Genomic DNA, 14229 nt, shown 5'->3' on the forward strand with positions numbered 1-14229 from the left:
TTCACCCTCATTGCATGTCTCTATACTCTATTTTCTCCCACTGCATTAACAGTTAAAGAAAACATAATGAAATAATCACTTAATGTTATTTAGTAAAACTAACAGTGTATACAATATAATGACGAAACTTTTAAATTATTATTTCAATAGTTTACTAAAGTTAAATTGGCGCCTTCAGAGGAATAATACACTTATATTAATACATGCATGCAGGAATTATTTCGGTAATGAACAGGAAAAATAGAGAAGATGCTTATAATCCTAAAATTACACCACCCATTGGCTATGGTTGAGAATGCTTATTTGTGGTTAGGATGATTCTTGAGAGCAGAAGCAGATTCCAGGAAATGCCTCTCAAATTTAAATTTGCTTCTGTGGAATAGGATGGCCTTTTCCCATCTGATCCTATGAGGGGTATCCTGAGCATGGCCTGCTAAACCCGACAGCCATAGTTATAGAAATTGATCTAGTCTTGGTGTTCTGATATTCTAATGTTGGCTATCCTTCCTTTTATTCACAGTAGGCAAGATTGCAGCTTCAGGGTACCTGGTTTCCAAGTAATCCATAGTTGTGTAACTACTTTTCAACCTTTCTAATTCCCCTAACTTCCATCTAATAATTTGCCTTAGTCTAGGTATTTCCAAAGTTAATTCATACGCAATATCTTTGTCAGTTTCTGAAATAGCATGATTCTGTTAACTGGAGGAAGCCACCTTATTAACAGTTTCAGCAGTGTTAGTCTTTAGTATCCTGCTGTATTGTTTTTCCAAGGTTTTGATGCCATTTTATGATACTACCTTTAATATTAGTTTATTGCAATAAATATCAGAAAATATATCAAAAACTATAAATACAGGGCAGCCATAAAATAACTTTCCCTCTTTGGAGGCATCTAGTCTAAAACCAATAAACGGAATGAGACCAAATTTTATATTGAGACTTTTGAAGGCATGGGGAGATGAATACCGTGAAAAAAAGATTTAATACCAAAAGTCGCCGGTAGGTGGAATTTTGGTGCTGGCGGAGATGAAAGCAGTCAGATATTTGCAGTAAACCTAGGTAAAAACGATTATGCAAATTTTACTGTGCATATGTGACAGCAGCACCACCAGTTTCACTTAAAAAGGGATTGGGAACATTCAGGCAATTATTCAAATGACTGATGAATTCTGCTCAATACACGTCCTACCAGCTGGAATGAGTGACGCAGCTGTCCCTTACACCATCGAAATGTTATTATTCCATTTTATCTGCCCTTAATGTAATTATCTGCTTGTTTTGGGCTCTACCGGTGCCAAAATTTCCCGTATCGTCGACTTTTGGTACTAAATCTTTTTTCTGTGGAAGTGATCTCCCCATGCCTTCAAAAGTCTCAGTATAGAATTTGGTCTCATTCCATTTATTGGTTTTAGCTACAGATGCCTTCAAAGAGGGAAAGTTATTTTATATCTACCCTGTACATAAAAATCAGTAGTAACAAACTATAAAATACTAATTATTTAAGAAAATAACCAAAGAAAATAGATTAACATTGGAAATTAATACTGTATTAAACATATTGTGAGGTCTAAAAAATGTATTGTTTTATTTTTTTTTTCCCCATTCATCATGAATTAATTCTTGTTTTATTACTTCATTATCTCTCTGATACAGATGATAGTTCTTCTGAAGATAGTGATGGAGTATTACATGAATTGGAGAAAATTGATGATGAAGCTGATCAGAATGGAATAATATTTGTGAAAACTGATGACCTTACAGCTGCTGAGAAATATGGAATTGAAAGTCTCCCAGCATTGGTATTCTTTTATAAACGACTTCCCAATGTTTATGATGGTAAATGACTTGTTTTTATATTCATTATGCTGCAATAGTATTTAGGCACATTTATGTTTCTAATGTTTACCACATGATTACACTCGGGATGATTAAAATCTACATACATAAAATCTACTGATTCACATATTGCAGTAATCCAATACTGGCGATCTAAAATTAGCTGTCATACACATTCTACTCATGCCAACAGTAGCATGTGGTCACCTATTCAAATATGACTGTTACTATTCTGCTTCTTTTTATTAAGCTGGAAAGTCCATGTTTTTTACTTCATTATTTTTATAAGTTTTATGTTATTTCTTACTCACCTGAAGAAGTCGGAATACCGATGAAACTAGTAGTGATTTATTAAAGGTTTTTGTTATACTTTCTTGGGTAAGTTAAATTTTAATCTTATATATATATATATATATATATGTATATATAGCCACAATTTTTCCAGGAGAAACTAATAAAATATGATTTTACTATTGCTAATATTTAAAATTAGAATAACAAACATATATCACTTAATACCTACATAGCTTGACAGATCGTGCTGTCATTTTTTTATGTGAATCCATTCCATGAAAGGTTATAAAATCTAACCTATGTTACATTAGTACTATAGGTGAGATAAAAGAAATAGATGCTGGCCTGATTGACTGATTGGTTTGCATAAAAAATATATCCAGCATTATCGTTATGGTTCTGTTTTTTATTCCCAACTAAGGGAATAAAAGCTAAGGGTGAGGCAACAAAGTATTAATTATCATGTTGTTTCCCTTTGACTGTAATTTTTGTGCATTTATTTTGGCATTGTTCTAAGATTTTGAACCACGTTAAAAATTATTCTAATTTTGTGAATGTTTTTAAATAACAGTTTTCTTGTAATTTATATTATATTTTTATGTGTTTACATGGTTGTATAACCTACAAAGTACGTCGATTTTGATGCTAATTCATATTTGGTAATAATTATTTTCTCTGCAATAAATTAGAATTGCAAATCATTCAACACATTTTCTCTGAAGATGCTGGATATAATACCAGTGAAATATCAGCAAATAAGTTAATAAATATTAATTATTTTTTTATCATTGTGTGTTGTCATTAATATTGTGAAAATAAATGAACATGTACTGCCAACACATAAGCCTTTCAACGCGTTTGAGAATTCTTCATAGAGATGATATCATGTGCAAGGCTAGACAATTCAGTAAGTGAAAGTTAAAATTGGCATGGCAGCTAAACAGGTTAGCCTTCTTAAAGAGGTGCCGAGATACCAAATACCAAATTACAGTACCAAACTGTGTCAGAATTTAAAGCAAGTCTCACGCAGCCAAGCCCAGCATATTTACAAACTGGCAAATTTAGCACTATTATGCGAAGAGATTAGCACTATTCGTATGGAGTTCTCATAAATAAATGCAACTATCAATGCTTAATGCGATGAACTGTGGGATGTCCTTGACAGTATCTCTGATGCAACAGCTGATAAAGAATTCATTCAAGTTAAAAACCAGCACCAGAAAAAATTTGAAATACCCAGCATCATAGTGCTACAAAATGACTGCATTTACAACAAACAAAATTGCGTTGTTGTGAATTTATTATCAGTAGCCTTAGATGAAGCTGTGTGTTGAGGACATAACTTTGCTGTTACTCCTAAGCAAGTTTTAAAAGCCAAAATAATGGCCTCCGTTGAACAGGGAATATACAATCTGCCTCCAGCAACAGCCAGTAACATTTGTTTGGATGTGGCCAACAATTTAATCCATTCCAAGCCTCCCAAAGTAGAGAAAGGTAATGCAACTGTAGTGATAAATTTAGCTGAATATGAAAGCAAAATGCACATACTTTTACAAGATTAGTCTATATACCAAATTATAGATTGTGGTCCTACTTATTCTCAAAAGAATTAAGTTTGCAAATTATTGAAAAAAGTCACTTCCTGGCTGAAAGCAACTGTTAACAACTCAAGCCTTTTCATATTAAAACACCAAAAATATATGGATCATCTAAAATTCACAAACATGTACACTTCTATGCCCTATTGTAGATAGTATAAACAGTCCCACATACACACTTGCTAACATTTAGCTAAATTACTAGTCATCCTCACATATAATTCTCCTTTCCTTTGTTAAAAATTCTGTTCACCTAAAAAGTATTTTAGAGAAACCATATCTTAAAAAGTTCAGACATAACGATTAGTTTTAATATCACTTTATTATTTACTAATGCACTACTATTTGAAACTCTTGATTTACTGGTCACATTTATCCCCAGATATATTTGAACTACTTAAATTTACAGTACTTGCAGCTTATTTTATATGGAAAGGGAAGATATACTAAACTATAGACAGCAGTGGGTCCCCCCCCCTTTCTCCTCCTTTAGCCAATTTTTACATAGAATACTGGGAAAAGATAGCTATGAGTATAGTCACTCTCAAACCAGTGGTTTGGCTATGCTATGCTGATGATGTGGTTGTTATTTGACCATATGGTCTAAACATATTGGATACATTTTTAATGCATTTAAATAGCCATCTCCGTAAAATCCACTTCACAATGGAACAGAAAGCTAATGATTCTCTGCCCATTTTCCTGGGTACACTAATCACATGGCTTAGTGTTATTGTTTAATTGCTGTTTATGATCTGTACTGTTGATATCTATGACACGTAGGGTAAAAATTTTGCATTAAATAAATCTTTACCATGTGTTTTTCTCCATTTTTATATTTCTTTTGATTATGCTGACTCATGGTATTCCATTATTGAAACATTCCCTGACAGTTTGTCAGGGAATGAATTCAAGAAATATATGATTGCTATTATGGAAATAATGGTCAGTGTGGGGTCTTCTACAGTGATTCTTCATGCTTATTAGAAATGCCAATATAATAATAATGTGTCAAAATGATTAATCAGATGAATGCATCGTGATTATTCAAAATTTTTTGCTGAGACATGATGTGAATCACATTTAATTCATGCAATATGACACATGGGAGCCTCCATAGCTCAGTCAGAATAGACTAAGCCCTTTGATTGGAAAGACATGGGTTTGATTTCCGTCAAAGATGTGAGGAACCTTTATCTAGGCTCTTTCGACTGAAGGTGAGTTAGCCAGTTTCATATGGAGGTAGGGGGTTTTTTGTTTTTTCACCCAGCAACTCTGGTTTTTTGTCCCTCCCCCCAGAACAGGCAAACCAGTCCCGTGAACACACGCATTTACAGACATAGGACACACCGTGAGGCATAGGGTCAACCACCTTATCCTCGAGATGGTTGCAGTTGTGAAGTCCACAGCTTAAGTTTTTCACGAACCATCAAGGTTCGTGAAAAACTTAAGAAGAATATGACACACGATGATAATAAGAAAAGAGTGAAATAATTTTATGATTTTAAAGATAACAATAAAAACTTGTCATACTTAGCATGATAATTTTTTAAAGTAGTTATTTATAACTTAAGCACTTCACATAAATGTTTTTTTATTTGAATATTGTTTTTAATTATGTGGTGTTATTTACCATGAAATCTAGGTGACCTTGCCGATGAAGATCACGTATTACAGTGGTTTATAGATCAGTTAACAAAGGATGAAATTGAGGATGTCACAGAAAAGATGCTGATCAACTTAATAGAATCATCTCCAAGTCTTGCTGTTCTCTTTTGTAAGTGTGTCCGTGTATATATACTGTCATAAGAATTATACAAATAACTGAACTTTAAAATCCGTTTATTTTCACTACATGTTGGACAACCTCTGGTAATTTTATCAAAATATTTTGGATATAGTGAGGAATGAAAGACTCAGTTTCCACATGGATAAATGTTATAACTTGGTTAGTGCAAATTTCTGGATCTAGAAAGTGGAAAGAATAGTCTAAAAATCATGGAAAGGAAGACAGGTTGTCCCACAGTATATACAAGGCAAAAGTGGCTGGGAGAAGGACATTTACAGATGAAACTTGTACGAGTTTTTGATCCCTATTGGGAGAAAGTGACTTCTGCTCTCTACTTGAAAGGAGACCTTGGAAGTTTTTTCCCACTTGGTTAGACTATAATAAATTTAGTTTAATCCTTTATCCAAGTGTAAGCAAACAAAGTCTGCACCTGAAGTATCTTCAGGACTGAGGCCAGTCATGGTAAAGGTGGACCAAGCTCTCATCACTCCTTGTCTTAGTATCTTCCATAATGCAAAGCACATCTCCTTGCAGACATGTATAATACTATGCATTAAGGGAATGGCCATATCCAGACCAGTTTCGATCTTTATTGAATGTTCAAGTACAGGTCAAACTCCAAAAACTCAGCGTTGTTCCCCTCAGTAACAGGCTCACCCTGCCACTGAGAAGAACTATCAGAACCGTTTACAACGTGGCAGACTCACCCCACCACCGAGCAGAGCCGTTCATATCTCATCCGAGGGGTAACAGCAACAGCCGTGCCTCAGTTAACTTCACGGGCTACAGCATTGCCATTCATTACCACCCACCCAGGACCTGGGTGACAGCAACAGCCGATCCTCAGTTAAAATTTCATGGGCTACAGCATTGCCATTCATCACCCAAGCTTCCAACCAGTTTCGACCTTTGTTGAGGTCTCGTCAGTGGGAGCCAGACCCAGAGGTGGTGATACCAAGGTGGAAGCAATGGAGAGATTATATTTACCTATACTAGTTGCCAAAAGGTGTCTCACCTTATTATTAAATTACTCTGGATTTTAAGAAAGATGTTGGAATTTTTTTTCCACTTGGTTAGACTATAATAAATTTAGTTTAATCCTTTATCCAAGTGTAAGCAAACAAAGTCTGCGCCTGAAGTGTCTTCAGGACTGAGGCAACTCATCGTAAAGGTGGCCCAAGCTCTCATCATTCCTTGTCTTAGTATCTCCCATAATGCAAAGCACATATCCTTGCAGACATGCATTAAGGGAAGGGCCACTACCCAGACCGGGTTCAATCTTTATTGAATGTTCAAGTACAGGTCAAACTCCAAAAACTCAGCATTGTTCCCCTCAGTAATAGGCTCACCCTGCGACTGAGAAGAACTCTCAGAACCGGTTGGCTCTACACTGTGGCAGGCTCATCCCACCAACGAGCAGAGCTGCTCCTTTGCTCATATCTCATCCGAGGGGTAACAGCAACAGCCGTGCCTCAGTTAGCTTCACGGGCTACAGCATTGCCATTCATTATCTTCCCCCCACACCCAGGACCTGGGTGACAGCCGAGCCTCAGTTAAAACTTCATGGGCTACAGCATTGCCATTCATCACATAAGCTTTGAACTGGTTTCGACCTTTATTGAGGTCTCATCAGTGGAAGCCAGACCCAGAGGTGGTGATACCAAGGTGGAAGCAATGGAGAACTCATATTTACCTATACAAGTTGCCAAAAGGTGTCTCGCCTTATTATTAACTTACTCTGGATTTAGAGAAAGATGTTGGAAGTTTTTTCCACTTGGTTAGACTATAATAAATTTAAGTTAATCCTTTATCCAAGTGTAAGCAAACTGGCTCCCACTGACGAGACCTCAATAAAGATCGAAAATGGTCTGGGTAGTGGCCCTTCCCTTAATGCATAGCATTATACATGTGTGCAAGGAGATGCTTTACGTTATGGGAGATGCTAAGACAAGGAGTGATGAGAGCTAGGTCCACCTTTACCACGAGTTGCCTCAGTCTTGAAGATACTTCAGGTGCAGACTTTGTTTGCTTGATATTAAATCAAGAATGGAAACATCTGGTGAGAGGCGATAGACCCATTGACTCTCTCCTTCCCTGTAGTAATAGTCTGAAAATATGATTAATGTGTGATCTGATCAGGAAGCTTCCTGATTTTTTATTATAATATTCAGTGTCATGTACCACCTAATGGACTGCCTACAGAACAACTTTACTGAACAGAGATGGGACGGTTTCAAATTTCTACAGTATGTTTGGCTTGTCCTTAAAAGGTCACTCATACTACATGTAGAATAGAGGTCTGTTCAAAAAAGTTCTAGGATATAATTTATTAAAAATAATTCCCAGCATTTTCCCACTTTTGGAAGCATCTCTGGATTTTTTCTAAAGGAATGGCTTTGAGCTGCTCAGCACATTGCTTAATTTCATTTATGTCTTGAAACCTTCGTCCTTTAAGTACATATTTTAGCTTAGAGAATAGAAAGAAGTCACAGGGAGCCAAAACTGGTGAATAGGTAGGTGAAGTATGAATGTGATTGAGCCAGAAACTCATGTGTTGAAATAACTGAATGAGTTGGTACATTATCATGATGCAAGAATCATGATCCACTTTGCCATTGCAGGAGATGTTTTTTGATGGATTTTTTTTTGCTCTCAACTATTCAAAATGGCTTTGTAGAATGGATAGTTGATCATTTGACTGTATGGAACAAATTCATAATGGACTATACCTCAAAAGTCAAAGAAAACAATCAGCATTATTTTGACATCATTTTTTTTTGGTTCAGGAGAGTTCTTTGTCATCCATTGAAATGACTGAGCCCTCGTCTCTGGATCATAGCCCATGTCTTGTCACCTGTGATGATCTTCCTGATGAAATTTTGATCCTTAGCAACATGATTTTTGAGCTCCTGACAAACTGTAACTTGATGATCCTTTTGGTCCTGAGGGAGAGGTCTCAGCCCAAACTTTGCAGCAATCCTCCTCATTTCCAAATCTTCTATCAGAATTTGGTGACTGGATCCAACTGAGATTCCAGGTTCACAGTAATGGACCAATTGTTGATGATCTTTTTGCGAATATGAGCTAACAAATTGTGAGTGTGAAATGTTGATGATCTTTGAGAGCAAGGGTTGCCTTCCATCAAAGTCCAACGATCTTTAAATTTGAACCATTCAGATGTCTGTCAGCAGCTGGAAGACACTGTTTGATAAAGCTGTTTTAAGCATTTGATAAGTTTCTATGGCTAGTTTGTAAGTTTAATGTAAAACTTGATGCATCCATCCACCAATATTATTCATTAATTCCTAACATTAGGACACTTGAAAAAAAAACTCATGTTCATTCATCAAAGCATTCAGAGTAATTGAGGTGAAGCAGTGACTTCAGGATTCTTTCGTCATGTTACAACATGTTTATATACACCCTCTGTCCAAAAAGAAACCAAACTTTTTGAAAATAGAAGAAACTAGTGGCATCACCTGTTGTATCTTTTTGTTGTTGAAAGCGGCAAACTAGACTGAGCGAAGTTAACATCCAAAAAGTGCGTGATTTCATCAAAGAAAACGCAAAATCGTCCTTGAGGTTGATTGAAGATGAATTAGGGATTCCAAAATCAACTGTGCACAACATTTTGACCGAGAGTTTGGGGCCTTCGTAAATTGAATTCGCAATTTGTTCCCCACAAGTTGACTGACGACCAAAAAATGTATCAAATTGAACACTGCAAGGACCTCATTAAAACCGCTTGTAAGGACTCGAACTTCCTTGAAACAATCGTTACTGGTGACGAAACGTGTTTTGAATACGAGCCCGAAACAAAGCGCCAGAGTGCTGAGTGGAGACCACCGAAAGAGGGGCATCCGAAAAAAAGTTGCTTGGAGAAGTCAAAAGTAAAGATAATCCCCCTTTCTATTAACAAATTCGCTGGTAAAATAGCCTTTCAGTTTATTATCTTACTAATTAACAATAATTAACAATATAGGAGTGCACCACTTCAGCAATTCGATAGTAGAGGTATGTAAGTTCATGTTCACTTAAAACCTTATTCCCAGGTCTACCTACTCACTGATGAGACCTCAAAAAAGATTGAAGCCAGTCTGGGTAGTGACCTCTTCTCATAATGTAAAACAATATATATATACACATCTCCTAGGAGCTGGGTTTTACATTATGAGAGAATATTAAAGTTAGTGACAGAGCTTGCTCCACCTTTGCATGGATTTACCCTGGTGTTGTACTACCCAAGCGATCATTTACACTTGGGTCCACCGATAGTTTTTTCGGCATGAAACTGTATGAATTTCGATCCGAGTTACGTACCCGGCTATAAAATAAAATGGGATTTACCATCCCCCTTTCTATTAAGAACGATGAGTAGAACGATGATAGCAAAGAGAGAGACTGTAAAAGAGGAAAGAAATGTTGATAAAAAAAAGTTTTGAAAAAAATGAATGAGCAATCTGCTGAACTTAATCAATGGTAGTAAGAATGATGAAAGTGATACAAATGTAGCAGAAGTTGAAAAACAGTGCAATTAACAATAAAGTACTGACCGAACGAATGTGCATGACTAGAGATAAAATTGAGATAGTGAATGATAGTGAAAAAATTATGAAAGATTTGAAAGCTGAGTGGTGAAGATGAGACAAGACATGAAATGAAGAGAATATTAGATATGTATGGAAGAGCTAAGATGAAAACAAATTATGTTGGTACGAAAGAAGTAACAAAATACTAGTGAATGGTGTTGTATGGGGATTCGATTAGTAGAAATGTGAACGAGAAGTGATTGAGGCATTGGATATGAGAAGTAAGAGAGCAAAAGAATTGGTAGTGGTAATAGGGACAAGTGACTTGACTGGGAACAAGGTAAACATAAGATTGGATATCAGGAGGTTGTTGAGAAGGATAATAGTGTGATAGGAAAGGTAGTCAGTGGATTACCCAGGTATGACAGTAATGAGATTAGGTGGAGAATGAAGATTGTGAATATGTTTAGCAGAAATGTGTGGGGAGAAAAAAGTGCAGTTAAGGTGTGGAAGTAGTTTGAATGGATTGAATGGTATAAGAGTGATGGACTGCATTTGGATGTTTTTTGGTATGAGTCATTTGGAGAGACTGCTGCTGCTGGAAGAAAAAGAGATGATGCAGAGAATGAATCTGAGGAAGGAAAAAGCGATGTGAAAGAGCCAGAGAGCAAGGAAGGAGTGGATAATGGTGCTTATGAATGAAGCAGTGGGTAGCATGAGTGTAGAGAATGAGAGAACAAGTGTGCAAAAAAAAATAATAAAATAAAATAAAATAAATAAATAAATAGAAATGGGCAGACGGTAGACAGGGAAACACAGTGTAAGAAAGACTGATGTTACAAGAGGATGTGAATGCATGTGTAAACAGAAAGGGATGAACTGGGATCTAGGGAAAACAGTTGGATTTCAAGAAGGTTCTGGGATGAATAAGGAGAAAAAAGAAATGGCTCGAGGAAAGTATGGAGAAGTCACATGTAATAAGTGGTATCAGTGAAACTTATTATAGATCCAGGAATGAGCTGTTATGTTTGTATATAATTGCTAGACGTATAAGAAACAAGCCAAATGAAATGGTTGCATTGATTAAGTTTGTTTACCCAAAAATTCTTGGAATAAGTGAGACATGGTTGACATCCTGACAGGAACAACAGAGATGGAAGAATCTATGAGAATGGGTAAAAAAGGAGGTGGAATGCTATTGATGATAAAAAAAAAAGTTATATCCATACAAGGTAGAGATGCAAGAGATAAATAATGACAGTGGATTTGAGACAGTATGGTGTGAGATAAACTTAAGTAAGATGTTATTATAGAACTGGTAATGTGGATGGTAGTTGACCATGAAATGTATAATCAAATTAGCCAAGCAAATAAGAAAAGTTGTTTTTTTAATGTTCATGATAATGTAGAATGGGATGATGAGATAGCAACTTGAAGTTAAGAAAATGAGTTTTTTGAGGGCTAACTACCTCAGGCAGTATGTAACAGAGGGCGCACGAGGACTGGGTGTCTTGGATGATCATCTCTTCAAAAGATGTTATTATAAATGAGGTGTCAAATCACTCTTCAGTTGGTGAGAGTGGCGATGAAGTGATTACCTGGGTGGTTGCCAGAAGTGTGAGGACGTAAGGAAAGGGTATATGTGGAAATACAAGGCTGGTGATTATGAGAGGCTCAGGAGACAGCTTGCAGGTATAGCATGGAATGAGGACTTGGTGGAATGGAGATCAATCCTGCTTTGGTGATATTCAAGAAGGTGACATTCCATTCAGAAGGTGAAATAAGGTGGGTGTGAAATGTATGAAATGAATGAAGAGATAAAGCTTATGATACATAGTAAAAATGCATTATGGAGACAACATAAGATGAGTGGTAATAATGAATTCAATAAGGATTACAAAAAACAATGAAGGGGGGGGTGACTCTGTTAGTAAGGGAAGTAAAAGTGCGATATGTGCAGCAGTTAGCTGGATGACACTGATTGGAGAAAAAAATGGTATAAGAACAACTCCTGCAGAGGATCTAGTTAAGATATTTAATGAGCAGTCAGAAAGGTCTTTCATTCTTGTGAGATTGACTGTAAGTGAGCAAGAGGTATATGGGGGAATTGAGCAAACTTGATGTTAATAAGGCAGTGGGATTGATATATCAGCATGCATTTTGTAGGGATGTGCTGGGGAGTTGACATCTGCCTTGACATATTTGTTTAATATGAGTCCTACATTTGATCGACTTCCAAAGAAGCGAAAGGAAGGCAAGATTATGCCACTTCATAAGGAAGGTGAGAGAACTCAAGCATCAAATTATAGGCCTATCTGTATGTCAGTTGTTGTGGGTAAAGTGTTGGAGAGGCTGGTGAGAATGAGGATCCAGAATTGAGTTGATAACAATGGTATAATCTTTGATGGACAGCATGAATTTGCTTAAAGGGAGGTCATGTTTTAGTAGCCTACTTACTTATTACAATAAGGAGACAGAAGCATTGGACGTGGGAGATGGATATATAGTTTACTTAGACGTTGCAAAGGCTTTTGGTAGATTACCACATGATAAGTTGATAGTCGAGCTGGAGCAGATGGAGTTGAATATTAGACTAGTGCATTGGATTGGAATTAAGGCAAGGTATGATGAGCTGTGTGTATGACAAAGGGACCTCCTAGATGAATCTTTGACTCTTTGGGATCTTAGGATATGGGATGAAGAAAATAATAATAATTATTATTATTTTCTTCAACAAAAGTTTTTAATCAAGAAATTTAAGCTTTAAGATTTTTGTTATATTATTATAGTTTTCAGAGATTGGCATTTCTGTAAATGTTATCTCATTATTTAATGCATCATTAAAAACTAACTACTTTGTTTGATTTAATAATTCAGTTTAAAATTATTTGTAGGTAAATATGAAAAACTTTCTTAGTTTATATAATGCTCATTCCTCAACTTTCTTGTTACAAAATATGCAATTATTTGTTTTCAATCAGATGATAAAGATTCAGAAAACAGTGCTATAGTGTTAAAAGAACTGGAGAATATTGATGATGACACTGAAAAGAATGGAATTCCTTTTGTAAAAATTGATGATGACAGTTTTGCAAAAGAAATGGGATTAAATGATGAACTTCCAATATTAGTTTACTTTGAAAATAAGCTTCCTAGTGTTTATGAAGGTAAATATTAAACATTAATGATCATATTTATAAACATTGAACTATATGATTTTTTAACTATATATAAACTAAACTGAACTTTGACCAGGAATGATTACATTTTTAAATTAAAATATTTCTTTTTTTTCATTGATCATTTCATCCTTTAAATAAGAATAGCAGAATATACTGAATTTTGTCCGTTTAAGTTATTCAGTCATTTTAACAATAATTTGGTAAATTAGTTTGTTTTATATGAATAAACAGCCTACCTAGAAGAAAGTTGTTAGCATAGGACTGCAGAAGAGATTTGGCCTAATAAGTAGCAGTATTGTATAAATTTATGTTAAATATTTTTTTTAAGATTGCCCTGACTGAGTGCACAGTGTTTTTGTGAAGGTCTTATTGTTGCATCTGTTATCTTGTTTGTATCTCCTATCTGTGGCTGTGTTGATAGCAGTATCTTGCTACATGTGTGCATTATATTTACAGTGTTTCTAATTCAACAACTGTTGGATGATTAAATTTTAGACATCATGTTGCATGATTTGACTACAGAAATATATGCTAATCTGGTGGCATATACATTGATGTCTTTTAAAGAATTTGGCAGATTTTTTACACAAAAATACTATAAATTGGAGCACATCGTGTGTATTTAAGCAATTTTCATTATTTATAGCATTATTTAACATAGCAATTGATAGAGAGCACAGCAATATGCAATATATGACTTTAACTTTGTAATAATGCTTGTTAATGCTGGTAGAGGACACTGAGATTGTACAATTAATGAATATCTTGCAATTTTTTATTAATCTGCATATCATTCGATTAACATCTTGTTTACACCATTGTAATATGAGCACCACCATATAGCTACATGTTATACAAGCAGTTGCGCATGTATAACAGCCCATAAGATAGTATTGGGAGCCGAACTGTGTGAAATTTTCTGACAACTATGATAGAAATCAAGAAAATGAAAGAAGAGAATTACTGGAAGTGTGTGAAAGTTAAAAGAATGGAAGAGCAAG

General features: G+C 35.5%; 1 protein-coding gene across 2 annotated transcripts in view; it reads left to right on the forward strand.

Moving 5' to 3' along the window:
• The window catches only part of LOC150094342 (uncharacterized), a 484937-nt gene that overhangs the window by 162023 nt on the left and 308685 nt on the right, over positions 1–14229 (forward strand). For both annotated transcript variants that reach the window (XM_090412362.1, XM_090412363.1), the window contains exons 10-12: positions 1654–1836; positions 5374–5505; positions 13028–13213. In XM_090412362.1, the coding sequence (XP_090268488.1) occupies positions 1654–1836; positions 5374–5505; positions 13028–13213 (501 nt within the window). The remainder of the gene's footprint in view (positions 1–1653; positions 1837–5373; positions 5506–13027; positions 13214–14229) is intronic.

Source organism: Typopeltis vanoorti, chromosome 22, assembly GCF_054136105.1.
Source record: "Typopeltis vanoorti isolate ZY-2024b chromosome 22, IOZ_Tvanoo_1.0, whole genome shotgun sequence".
Lineage (NCBI taxonomy): Eukaryota > Metazoa > Arthropoda > Arachnida > Uropygi > Thelyphonidae > Typopeltis > Typopeltis vanoorti.